The sequence below is a fragment of the Ranitomeya variabilis genome, chromosome 4 (genome assembly GCF_051348905.1).
Source record: "Ranitomeya variabilis isolate aRanVar5 chromosome 4, aRanVar5.hap1, whole genome shotgun sequence".
Taxonomy (NCBI): domain Eukaryota; kingdom Metazoa; phylum Chordata; class Amphibia; order Anura; family Dendrobatidae; genus Ranitomeya; species Ranitomeya variabilis.
In genome coordinates, this window is record NC_135235.1 from 132,901,643 (window position 1) to 132,915,696 (window position 14,054).

A 14,054-nucleotide genomic window follows, 5' to 3' on the forward strand; every position below is an offset into this window, starting at 1 on the left:
ATTTTGCTGGCATAGTAATATTCTGCCGATTTTCCTCATTCAAAAAAAGAAATCCATCTGTTTTGATCTGTTACGTAAAATTCATTCAATTCATAGTCCAGTCATTTTTTCCTACAAACAGAAGTAATTTACTGATCACTGAAGAAGTGAAAAGAATTACTATAGGAGACCAAAACTATAACTCCTAACCCACAGATCTATATGTGGAAAATACACACAGCTGCATAAATATACGTAACAGCCATAAAGCATCTAACACCACGGCCATACACAAGGCTTTTATTTATCCAACAGATAGAAAAATAGTCATTTCATGGAGGCAAACTGTATTAAATGTTTCTGTGACCTCTAAGGGGAAATGCTTTAGAAAAGTGAAGTGGTTTATATTGGTTTACATCTGCGCCTTCGTTCATTTTCCATGTAATGGAAATAGTGAGACAGTGTGATTGTTCCTTGGCAGAAGATTTTGCACATTTTAAGAAGAGATCCCATCTTTAAAGGTAAAATAATAGATTTGCTCTAAACCCCTCTGCAATTTTTAATGAATCACCCATGTGTTTAACCCATTAGCCTAAGGGTACTGTCTCACAGTGGCACTTTTGTCGCTACGACGGTACGATCCGTGACGTTCCAGCGATATCCATACGATATCGCTGTGTCTGACACGCAGCAGCGATCAGCGACCCTGCTGAGAATCGTACGTCGTAGCAGATCGTTTGGAACTTTCTTTCGTCGCTGGATCTCCCGCTGTCATCGCTGGATCGGTGTGTGTGACACCGATCCAACGATGCGTTCGCTTGTAACCAGGGTAAACATCGGGTTACTAAGCGCAGGGCCGCGCTTAGTAACCCGATGTTTACCCTGGTTACCATCGTAAAAGTAAAAAAAAACAAACAGTACATACTCACATTCCGGTGTCCGTCAGGGCCCTCGCAGTCTGCTTCCCGCTCTGACTGACTGCCGGCCGTAAAGTAAGAGCAGAGCACAGCGGTGACGTCACCGCTGTGCTGTGCTTTCACTTTATGGCGGCACTCAGTCAGAGCGGGAAGCAGACTGCGAGGGCCCTGACGGACACCGGAATGTGAGTATGTACTGTTTGATTTTTTTTACTTTTACGATGGTAACCAGGGTAAACATCGGGTTACTAAGCGCGGCCCTGCGCTTAGTAACCCGATGTTTACCCTGGTTACCTGGGGCCTTCAGCATCGTTGGTCGCTGGAGAGCTGTCTGTGTGACAGCTCCCCAGCGACCACACAACGACTTTCCAACGATCACGGCCAGGTCGTATCGCTGGTCGTGATCGTTGGAAAGTTGCAGAGTGTGACAGTACCCTAAGACTTTATAGGAGCTAACACTTTAGCTATTGTATTAAGTGTAGTAACATTTCCATAGTGTACTCTGGGTGTAGATTTCCACCGGATTCTTCAGTAGCTATATCCTTTATTTACACTATAACCTCCTGAATATCCGAAGAGGAATACACTGCTAACAAAGTCAAATCTTCAAGGGATATACAGTAGAGGTGCATACAATGGCATAACTAAAGTCCTATGAGCCCTGGTGCAAAAGTCGGGCTCCCTCCAATATGTTGGTCAGATGTACAGACCCCTGTAGTGCTCTAGATCCTGTAAAGATATATGTATTCACTCCTTCCTCCATAAAATAAAGACTACAGATAAACTATATAAATCTCATAGAAAACCCAGCAATATACTCGAGTATAAGCCGACCCAAGTAGCTCCGAGGCACCTAATTTTGCCACGAAATACTGGGTAAGCTTATTGACTCGAGTATAATCCGGGTATGCATTGTCCCCTCATCCCCATCCTGGTATAAATGGCTCCCCGGTCCCTGTGGTTGTATGCATGGCTCTCCGGTCCCTGTGGTTGTATGCATGGCTCCTGGTCCCTGTGCTTGTATGCATGGCTCCCCTATCCTTGCATGCATGTTTCATATTACAAAAAACAAACATCCTACTCACCATCCTGCGTGCCCTGATGCATCTCGTTCCGGTTCCAGCAGCTCTGTCTTCTGGCCAAGTGATCACATGGCCCCGCTCATTAAGGTAATGAATATGCACTCCACGCCTATGGGAGTGGAGAGACGTACATATGCATTACCTTAATGAACGGGGCCATGTGATCGCTCGGCACAGGAAGAGCTGCTGGCGCTGAAATGAAGGAGATGCAATGCCAGCGAGGGCTCATCAGTAGGTGAGTACGATGTGTGCTGGAAGCCGGCGGCTGCGGCTGGCACTGTGCACTATTGCAGCAGCAACACAGGCTTTAGCCACAGCCACCAGCTCCTGCCTCTGTCACCTGACGCTCCCCCTCCCCCGCTGGCTTCTGGGAAAATTGATAAAAAAATGTGCTGAAAAACTCGGCTTATACACGAGTATATACGGGTAGTCATAAAGTTACCAAATGAATATTGTTACTGAACAAGTTTGCTATACCAAAACTAATATTCCAATAATAGACTACATTATAAGTAATATGAACAATTTTATTTATGTGGCACAAATATGTTCCACAGTACTTCACAATTGAATAAAAGGGAATAAATGCCGCCTTCATAGCAACATAGTGTCTGAGTATAAGCAACGTCCTGTTGCTGAATAAAATCCACTATACCAAGACCAGTATACCATTAATATCCCAAACAAAGCAGTCTACTGTGTCTGAGTGTCCGCCTCCAGTAGGAGTACATGCCCAAAAATGACGAACAACAGAGCGCACGTTCATCCTGTTGGCACCATTATCGTTTATGGCCCAGTCAGCTCATACAACGAAATCCCATTTTGTGGGGAGTTCGGGTGTAAGCCCTAATGGGTCCAACAAACGGGTGCCAATACTCAGTGTAAAAGCACCCTTACACAGAAAGGTATATGACTGATTCACTTCTATAGCACCCTCCACACTTTTCCCCTCCACTTCTACACTGTTTCAGATAAAGAATTATCCAATTCTATCAACCTGATGTCCTGCACAGTAACAGTACCTCCCTTTTGTTCCTCCCATAGTAGTAGTATTCTCCAAAGTATAAAATATTACAGTAGTATACGTAAAATGATGTTCATATATTGCACATCATGGTATTAATGACCATATATTGGATTCTGCATTACTCAGGAGACATAATGTAAAAGTTGTACTTGTTTCTATAACTTATTTTGAACATGAAAAAAATCGGGTGTCACGTAGTGTCAAGGGACTGTGGGCACCTACCCGATCCCTCGAGCTAAGGGCACCCTAGTCTATCCTTGTCTATCGGATTACTCCTGAAGGTGGAGATGCCAGGTTCTCGTACCTAACTATGCTCCCAACTTAAGCCTTTTCTGATCCGTCGCTCACCCAGGGAGGTGAGGAGCTGAAGTGTATAAGAAAACAGTAACCAGAGAGACAGGGAAAAAAGAATACCATAATTATACTGACACACTCACAAAGCAACAGAGTGGGAAACAGAAAAGGTAGAGAATGGTAAACCAATTGTGAGAGGATAAGGAAAAATAAGCAACTCCACCCAGCAATTTCCAGAAAACTCTCTGGAAACAGTGTTTACTAAGTACCCTATGTTAATTATTTAATGCATTTGCTCTTTTAGTTATTTATTTTCATTAGGGTATATGCACATATTGTTTTTCTTTGGTTTTAAATGACTTACTGCAGTTGGTGGAGGAGTCGCTCCAGCCTGAGTTTTTGTCCCCAATCGAGATGATGGAGAGAGCTGTGGTTGATCAGGTGGTGCAGTCTCCGCTGGCCACCATGCAGCATTGGATCAGGCAAAGGACCTGGGCAACCTGGACCTGCTGATAGGATTGATTGAGCAGTATAAACCCACTCAGAACGCTGTACCAGAGCATGGGTAAAGTCCACAAATTACTCCATAAAACTCCCATTTCCCCTAAAGAAGTTATTGAGTGTTGGCAATGTCAAGAGCCCAGACATAAACTGTTCTGTGACATCTGAGCCCATAGACTGCGGAACACTCGCAATGAATCTATGTGTGCCCAGCCAGTCTGTACCACCACTATGGGCACTGCCGGCAGCGAACCGCGACTCCGCAAGGTACTTGTGAATGGGTGTCAATCAGAGGCTCTCCTGGACATGGGGAGCCAAATGTCTTTGGTCCATAGGTCCCTTGTCGCCAGGGACAACCAGAAAAGACAACAAGTGAAGGTGATGGATATCGATGGGAAAATCCGTAAATATCTAACTGCGGAGGTTAAATTTTCCATACCATGCGGGGACTTTAAACATGTGGTGGGAGTGGCGAAGACCCTTCCATATGGGACTGTGTTGGGAGAGATTTATGCCCCAGTTATGGTCCCTGTGGGAGACCAGCGTCAACCCTCTCACGATAAAGGTTGTGCTGGGCATAGAACCTGAAGATGTTGAGATATCTGCCATAGAGGTCACCTACCTAGGGACAGAGTGTAACCCTAATAGGTCCCCCTAGAGGAATTGTCAGGGGAGGAGGAAAATGTGCCATGTGCAGAACCCAAAGATATTGAGATACCTGCCATAAGGGTCGCCAACCTAGGGACAGAGTGTAATCCCGATAGGTTTCCCCTAGAGGTATTGGCAGGGAGAATGAAAATGTTGTTTCAGGAGCAGAACCCGAAGATTTCAAGTCAGAGATATCAGCCACGGGGTCGCCAACGTAGGGACAGAGTGTAACCCTGATAGGCTTCCCCTAGAGGTTGTGGCAGTAGAGGTTATGGAGACCCCACTGAACCCAGAGCTGGAGAAGTCCCCTTGTAAGTTCGGGACAGCTCAGCTCCAGGGTCCCACACAGAGAAGCAGGAGTAAAAATCGCAGGTTTTAAAAGAATGCCAGGAAGAACCAGGAGAGTATGATCGCAGAGGTGACTGGGGACGTACACACGAGAAACCCTCTGGCACTAGCCAAGAGTGTGGCCTGGAGTCAGGGTAAAATGGATAGAGAGCTCACTAGACAGCAGTTTCGGGAGGCTCAGTTTCGAGTGCAACATAATACAGATGTATGCTCAGAGGTGCTGGCGCAGACCGCAGCATTTCAGCATGACGTAGTCACTGAGGCACTGGTGGGGTACAGAGAAAACAATACCAGGAGCACAAAGGCAAGTACTTAGGTGACAGGATCAGATGCGGGGTTACTGAACCCAAAATAAACAAGGTTGAGAGCACCCAAAACCGTCCAAATCTGCGGTTAAACATGAAAATGGGCATGTCGCCTGTGAGGGAGAACGGGGTGGTGGGTGATCCCGTAGCGAAATATGGAGGAGAAACGCAAAGAAGAGGGCTACATGTGCCAATTGATGGTTCCAGTAACTACTTTGATTTCTTAGTGCAGTGTCTGGTGGGGATGTCGCAGGGTCATGCGGATGCCCTGTCTCACGCCCATATGGGGTAATAAGTGTTCAACCCCACAGGTATGAACAGGGGAGGATATGTGAGGCAGTGACACGTGTTAGAGGTAGGGGTCGCTGTGTGTTCTCCCCAGGATACACAGGAGGCTTATTTAGGCCACAAGGATGCATTGCAGGTGCAGATGTAGCTATGATTGCAATGGTGAAGCAGTGACCGATCTCACAGGTAGGGCTCACTGTGTGTTCTCCCCAGGGTGTGCACAGAGGCGTATGAAGGCCATAGGAATGCATGGAAGTCACGAGCGTAGCTGTAACTGCAATGCAGACTAAAAATAATAAAAATAAGTGTTAGCCTTGGACATGCTAGTGTCCGAGGTAGATGTAGGGAAAATCTGCTCTGGGATGTTGTGATGTCAAACAGACTGCAGGATACTGGTTTGTGGAGTCTGTCCAGGCCTAGGTTTTCCATGTGGCTAAAGGCCACAGGATTCTTTGTTAAAAGCCCTGCAGTCAGTGTCTGGCTGGTATTTGGAGAAGAACAAGAGGCTCTGCCGAGCTTTGTCAGTGTGCAGTGACACAGGATAGAGCGAAGCCAAACAGTCAGGGTAGCCGAGATGCCTGGCATCCACAGCTAACACAGCGCTTCAGTCACTCATGGGAACTGGTCAGAGGAGGTCCAGCGTGTTTAGTGGCTGCAAACCAATGGAGTAAAGTTGTGAGTAAAAGCTGTGTGCTAGTGGGGAGCACATATACCAGAGGGAAGTGGCCAAAACAGAATAGCTGAGACATTTCAAGATGGAGAGCTCCAGAAGATCATCTGAACTGATTAACCCTTGCCATGACAGCAGGGGCGTAGCTAGAGCTTTTGCCGCCCGGGGCTGTTCCCGAGTTTGGCGCCCCCCCCCCCCAGAATGAATGCGATTTTCACACTTAGTCATGTACCGACGAGCTCCTCTCCCTTAAGTTCCCAATGTTAAGTGAAAAACTGAGAGAAGCAGAAGAGAAGCTCGTTGTTACAGGACCACGAGTATGAAAATCGCATATGAGTGACGTGTCCATGTGTCGACGACTGGAACCTGCAGAGCTGAATCCTGACATCGCAGCTTCTGAATTCTCACAACTCATGCACTGCACACTTTTAGGATTCTCCCTGGCCGGTGGATGGTCATGTCAGCACAAGCATGTGATTTGTATACTTCTGACCACATTCCGACTAGACGTGCCCAGCCTCGCTCAGTTCATTATCATAGAGTGAGGCCACACATGTCTAGTCAGCATGTGACCGCATGTATGTAAATCACCAGCACCAGAGAATCCTGACAGCGTGCAGGGTGCACTGTGAGAAGTCAGAAGTCTGCAGTCACAAAGAATGACTGCAGACTCATCACAAACCTGGACATCCCCTTTAATGCTCCTAACATAAATAAAAACATGAGAGTTAGTCAGTATCACAAATAACATTTACATCCAGGTACCTTATAGATGACGTCGTCTCTGGAGCCGTTCTTCTTTTCTTCATCTTGTCCAGACCCCATGATGAGTTTTCTCAGCCACAGCCGTCTCTGCAGACTTCCATCTTCTCCGCTCTTTTGCAGAAAATCTCCACATGACGCCCTTAAAGATACAAGTGTCATTATAATGCTCCTGAATAAAAAATTGCCCCTCACTATATTGTCTGCATAAAATATGACCCCCACACTGTCCGTCTTATGGTACATGCTCTTCACACTGACCTCTCCTTTCCACACCGGCCCCCTCTTCACACTGACCTCTCACACAGTGTCCCCCTATAGGGCCCAGTGTTTATACTGTACCCTCTCATCACACTCCCCCTCCTTGGTATACTATCCCCTCCTGGCTGTGCCCTTACACTGTCCTCCATGCTACGCATGCACACATCTCATCACCCTCACTCCCCGTACTCTGTCCACATACGTTTTTCACATCGCTTCTCATACTGTGTCCGCATACATCCCCCCGTTTGACCCCAAGCTGTCTGCACCCATCCCCCATACTGTTTCCTCATATATGCCCCCCCATCTCCCCCTTTGCTCTTCATTTTGTGTCCTCAGATCTCCCCCACACATTAAATCCCCCCATCTCCATGACAAATCTCCCCCCACACACAATAAATACCCCATCTCCACTCACATTAAATCTCCCCCCACAATAAATCCCCCCATCTCCACTCATATTAAATATCCCCAATCCAATAATATATCCCACTATCCCCACTCACATTAAATCCCCCCCCATCCCCACTCACAGTAAATCCCCCCCACAATATATGCCCCCATCCCCTCACAGTAAATCCCCCCCACAATATATGCCCCCCATCCCCGCACATTAAATCCCCCCCACAATATATCCCCCCCAATCCCCGCACATTAAATGCCCCCCACAATATATGCCCCCCATCCCCGCACATTAAATCCCCCCCACAATATATGCCCCCCTTCCCCACACAGTAAATTCCCCCCCTGCACCTTCGGTGTCTTCAGCTCCACTGGAGCACTTACCACCGCTCTGTGTCTCCTGCTCTGCCGCGCAGGTGAGTGACGTCAGCAGCGTGATCACATGACCTGATCACGCTGCTGGCATCGCTCTGACCCGGCAGTCAGAGCTTCAATTGTACTCGCATCACAGATACGAGTCCAATTGAACACTGGGAGCCGGCGCGCTGCAGCTTCTCTGTGCCGGCTGTCAGCTTGACAGTCGGCACAGAGAACAGCTGACTCCCAGCGCGGGGGGTGACAGAATGCAGCCGCCGGGGGAGACACTGCGGACCGCCGCTTTAGGCGGCCCGACTGCGCCCCCCTGCCGGCTGCTCCCCCCTAGATACGCCACTCACTCACCCCCGCATTGTGCCGCCCCCCCGCATTGTGCCGCCCGGGGCGGTCCGCCCCCCCCGCACCCCCCTTCCTACGCCACTGCATGACAGCAAGGAAAATTGCACTGTTTAATAGGATGGTGAAGCAGTTCTAATAAGTGCAGGAGTTTGTGTAACCAGATGCCACAATCATCTGACCCCACTCTGTCACAATATCCCTGTGACAGTGGGGCTAAACATTATTTTATTGTAATCATTTTTTTCATTCTCATGGCACAATATTATGAACTTCTATGTCTCGGTGGGGTCAAAATTAGCTATGAGTTGATCAGTCAAAATTCGAATTCGCTAAATATTCCCTGGAAATTTGATTTACAGAAAATTTAATCTCTGCAAGTTGTATGTCTCTTAATATGCTCTAGGGTCTCTTCGACCACAGATTATAATAAAGGAAAAAATAAAGAAAATACTTATACTCACCTCATCGCTCATCTCTCCAGCCGCTCTGATCTTCACCATTTCCCATCCGGTCAAGTGTTTTGCGTCAGTTTTCTGGCATAGACACTTTGATAAATCGTGGCCATGATGTGTGTGTGTGTGGGGGGGTGTAGCTTGGAGTGTATGTAGCATGCAATGGAACATAAATTGTGTATAGCATGAAGTGTTAGTGCTTGTCATATACAGTGTGTGTAACTTGAAGTGTGTGTCTGTAACATACAGTGTGTATAACATGTAGTGTGTCTGTACCATACAGTGTGTGTAGCATGGAGTGTGTTTGTTTGCATGTACTTAGTGTTTTTTGATCAAAGAAACAGAAGCCATCAAACCATGTCAAGGTGTACCTAAATGTGGATGTTCCCTATCACTAATATCCTACATCTCCATGTGGCTATCCAGGCCTCATCTGAATGGGTACATGGAAGAAAATCAGGCATAGCTTGCAATTAATACCTTGTCTTGAAAGGATGTGTAGATAAGGGTGCACAGCCCTACAGGGGGCCACACAACCCAATGTTTTTGTTGTTTTTTTCTTCATTTAGTGTCTTTGTGTGTGGAGCATACAGTGTGTGTAGAAAGTACAGGCTGGAGCAAGCCGCCCCTCTCCCAGCGGTGTTAGGCAAAGGCCAGCATGACATGGGGTTGGAGGGGGTGGAGATAGTGGTAATGGGGTGGGTTATGCAAAGAAGGGGGTTTTATTGGGCAAGTTGGGAGGGGTTTGGCCAATTCCCGCTCTGGAATCGCCGTGAGCAGTACCGCCCGCCCTTGTTGAGTTTGTATAGTGGGTTGGTTCTAAATTTTGTTTTGGGTCATGGTGGCCATGCTGCATTTGGGGGGTGTCCTTGAAGTTGGTGCTAAATTGGTCTGGGGTTCTGTGGGTATATGGTTTCTTCAGATGGTTCTCAGGTCTGGTGATTTTGGGGGGAATTTGGCTATGTTTGGCCGGATCCTCAGGTGTGAGTGGACATTGGTACTCTTCGGGGTTATTTGGTGCTACCGAGCCAGTGGGGTAACGGCTGCAAGTAAGTTATGGTCTGTTTTTGTCCACAGTATTTCAGTATGGTTAATCACCAGATTTTCGAGCTTCAAGGACCGATCCCAGGTTATTTATTTACTGTTATTTATTTACTGTTAAACATTTGTTTATAATAAAGGCTGCTGTGGCCAATATTATCCAGTATTTGGTGTGTTAGTGTCTTTTTTCGGGAAAAAGGGGGACACTGGGATTTTTAGGGGATGGATCACATATGGGGGGGTATAATGTGAGTTAAGACACCTCACCTGAACATCGACAATACCAATGTCATGCACATTGAAAAACACCAGCACTGTAAGCTAGTGTTCGAAGGTATAAACATGTCTGTAATCACCCAATGACTGAGCAAAATGCTCATTCATAGAGTGATTGGATCATATATGCCAGAATAAATATTGTTCTTGTAGCACATTACCGAAACTTGTGCTGCCGAAAACATGATACTGTATGAAGAAAAGTTGAGCACATAGTGATTGATCTGTCCCCATCATTCTTCATCAACTCGTGTACAAGGAAGAGACAAACAACTTTAATTTAGTCAATCAGCGCTCATTTAACAGGCTGAAATCAGCTTGTGTACATGCACAATAAATGTTACTGTGCGATGATGCAATATATCAGCATTTGGGGCCACAGTTTCATTTTGTTTTTGCCCAGGAGAACCCCACGTTGTCTAAAACTGGCTTTGTTTAGAAGTCTGTTCTATTGGCATACATTTGGCCTCTTTACAATATACATTTATCTCAAGCATTATCAAATACGCTTTTTAGTATCACTGTATAGAAAAAGTGCTGGCAGGCAATGGAGGGTATATGGAACTGTATAAAAAATTAACTATATTCTCAATTTTTATATTTTTCTCTTGTAAAATGTATTTCCTGTTTTTACATTATTTTTATGATATTAATAATATTGTATGTAGAGTTTCTGGATGGTCTCTGTACTTGCCATCCATCATATTTATTACAGCGCAATGACTTATCAGTGTCTGCCTCACTATTCCGAATTGACTGCTGCGACCAAGTTTTCTACCTTGAGGGTATGTGCACACGTCCGGATTTCTTGCAGAAATTTCCTGAAGAAAACCGGAAATTTTCTGCAAGAAATCCGCATTTTTTTTTTTTGCGTTTTTTTCGCGGTTTTTTTTAGCATTTTGCAAGCGTAATTAGCTTGCAGAATGCTAAAGTTTTCCAAGCGATCTGTAGCATCGCTTGGAAAACTGACTGACAGGTTGGTCACACTTGTCAAACATACTGTTTGACAAGTGTGACCAACTTTTTACTATAGATGCAGCTTATGCAGCATCTATAGTAAAAGATAGAATGTTTAAAAATAATAAAAAAAATAAAAAAATGGTTATACTCACCCTCTGCAGCCTCCGTTCCTTAGATGCCGGTGTGGTTCAGGGCCTTCGTCGACATCACGGCTTGTGATTGGTCGTGAGCGGACACATGAGCGGTCACGCGACCAATCACAAGACAGTGACGTCACCGCAGGTCTTGAACCACACCATCTATACGAACAGAAGCGGCAGCATGCAGCGGTGAGAGGCGGGAACACTCCGGGGACATCGAAGGTGAGTATATGACTATTTTTTATTTTAATTCTTTTTTTTCGACCAATTATATGGTGCCCAGTCTGTGGAGGAGAGTCTCCTCTCCTCCACCCTGGGTACCAACCACACATAATCTGCTTACTTCCTGCATGGTGTGCACAGCCCTGTGCGGGAAGTAAGCAGATCAATGCACTCCTAGGTGTGCGGAATCCCCGCAATTCCGCATTTTTAATGAACATGTTGCTTTTTTTTCCGCGATGCGATTTTTTCGCGGAAAAAATCGCAACATTTGCACAAAAAATGCGGAATACACTGTAAATAATAGGAGGCATAGGTTAGCGTTTTTTTCGCGTTTTTATAGCGAAAACAACGTGAAAAATCCTGAACGTGTGCACATGGCCTTATAGTTCAATAAGTTCCTTTAAAAAATAAAAAACAATAATTAGATTTATTCTGACTGCTGATATAAAACAGACCCCTGCTCAGCAGCAAAGGCAGCGATGGGTAATTGTAGCTATTGTAGTTGCAGAGTCGGAGAGTTCTTCTTGGGTTATTGTGGTTACAAGTGATGTGTAGTTTATGATCTGCTGCTACATGTGCCACCTACTACAGACAGCAGCTGGAAATTCCTAGGGAGCCGCCAGCTTGTGTCAGATCTGGTCTTGCATCAGGACTGCGCTGTTTACAAACCTGACAGCAATGCAGGAGTCATATGGAGATACATATGATTAATCCTCTCTATTAGTTATTATATAGGCAGTCGCAAAAGCAAATCATTTGCCATTTAGACTCTCATAAGGCGATGTGCCTTACTTTGTATCATACCTTTTGTTGGTGCATAAATAAGTAAAAAAAAATGCATCTTCTCTAACTTCTCTAAACACTTAAAATGCAAGTACCCTAAGGATGCTGGGTAGTTAAGGGTTAAGATAAGTGATGAGTGAACATGCTCAGATAATTCATTTTCTGAGCACGCGTGTGTGCTAACCGAGTGTCTTCGGCGTGCTCGAAAAATATGTTCTAGTCTCCACGGCTGCATGTCTCATGGCTTTTAGACAGCCAGAGAGACTACAGACTTATCGATTTGGTCTGGACAAGCCCTTTAAACAAGGTACAAACAATAGACTTTACAGCAGAACCAACATCATCAAGGCGCAATTGTGTCAAGATCCGCGGTTAAGCAATCCAGTATCCCCAATCTAGGCTATTTACAAAAAAAAAAAAGAAGAGGTTCACCCGCCGGCCTCCATAAAAAGAACAGATCAGTTTTATTGGCTTTCCATGATAAATCCCCCATCTGTGCAGGCCGCTACGTGGTGTGTTTATCATGGAACTCTAATAAATCTGATTTGGATTTCTTATATGGATGCCTGCAAGCCTTATCTTTCTTTTTGGTACTTATATTACTTTTATTACTGTAGCGTCCCTTGCTTTGATGAGATTTTTCTACAATCTTGGAGAAATTGAATTTAGCTGTAGGATGCAGAACCTGGGACCATGAAACCATGAAAGAACTGCCCACACTTTATATATTTTAAAGGGGTTTCGAAAAAGCTGCACCGCGAAACGCACGTCAAGGTGCTGCCGGGCGAGGTGGGACGCTCCCCTGTTAACTTATGGGTAAGCATGCATCTCTGTAACTGCTCTGGGGTTTACTTGGTTAATATTACATTGACATATTGTGAGTTTTACTGATTGCTAAAGGCCATTGGGCTATTCTATGAACTGTCTATTAGATGCTTGCGTCTTTGGAATGAATCATGCTGTCCTCCCTGAACCCGACATACCTTCATGTCTCCTCCGTTTTATCTCCTGATTTTTATACATTGTATACAGCATGTATATTTCATGTGATTTTTCAAATAATAAAAATGTTGTACTATATATTTCTACTATGTTGCTTGGGACATTTTTGCTCCATTTTCTTTTGGTTACATAAATAGAGAAAAATAATTGTGAACAGGTTTTCCTTTACTTGAGGATCATTGTTAGGCAGAGGTCTTGTACAGGGGCAACCCACGCTTTGATGTTGTGACTTCAGCATGATAGCAGTATGGTGTTCGTTGATTTTTGGTTGATATAAATACTCCATTGAGATAGACGTCCCATTAATTCATTATCTTGTAATCAGTTTGTATTTTTTCTTTACATGGAGAATAAAGAGAAATTAGATATTTGAACATTTTCCCCTTCTTTTTCTTATAATTGGGTATCACATCCAATCAAAACAAGTCTACAGACAGACCAGATACATTGTATTATCAATCCTCATTTAGCTGTTATGCAGATGTTTTAAAAAGACAAATCCTATAGACCTTAATTCTATAAAAAATCCACCTTTTGCTTTCTACATTTGTCTGGCATATTTATTGCATGTGAATATGGCAGAAATGTGGAATAAATCATATCATCTACCATCTGCATATAACTGCTGTACGCTAATCTGGCTCTTAACATCATTGCTATGATGGTGCTTCTGCTTTGATATTTTACCATCCATCACCTCCATAAAATTTCCCATAAAATATTACATTCTCCTACTCCCTAACTGGTTTAATTCTTTCAAATCAGGGCCTCCTGGAGCAAGGGGCAAGAGAGGACAAAATGGGGATACAGGTACTGTATGTATTCTTTATGGTTAACGGGACGGCACTGTTTTTACTTATTATTGTTAGTACCACCTTATGTTTTGCCCATGTACTACATATGAAATGGATGTGCTGCTGTGCAAAGTCATGCTGATTTTGGATTATATATATATATATATATATATATATATATATATA

The 14,054-nt window shown here is 44.7% G+C and overlaps 1 protein-coding gene across 1 annotated transcript in view; it reads left to right on the top strand.

The window, feature by feature from the left end:
- COL13A1 (collagen type XIII alpha 1 chain) overlaps positions 1–14,054 on the top strand; it is a 388,678-nt gene that overhangs the window by 149,326 nt on the left and 225,298 nt on the right. The window contains exon 3 of the mRNA XM_077256280.1: positions 13,840–13,884. Within this exon, the coding sequence (XP_077112395.1) occupies positions 13,840–13,884 (45 nt within the window). The remainder of the gene's footprint in view (positions 1–13,839; positions 13,885–14,054) is intronic.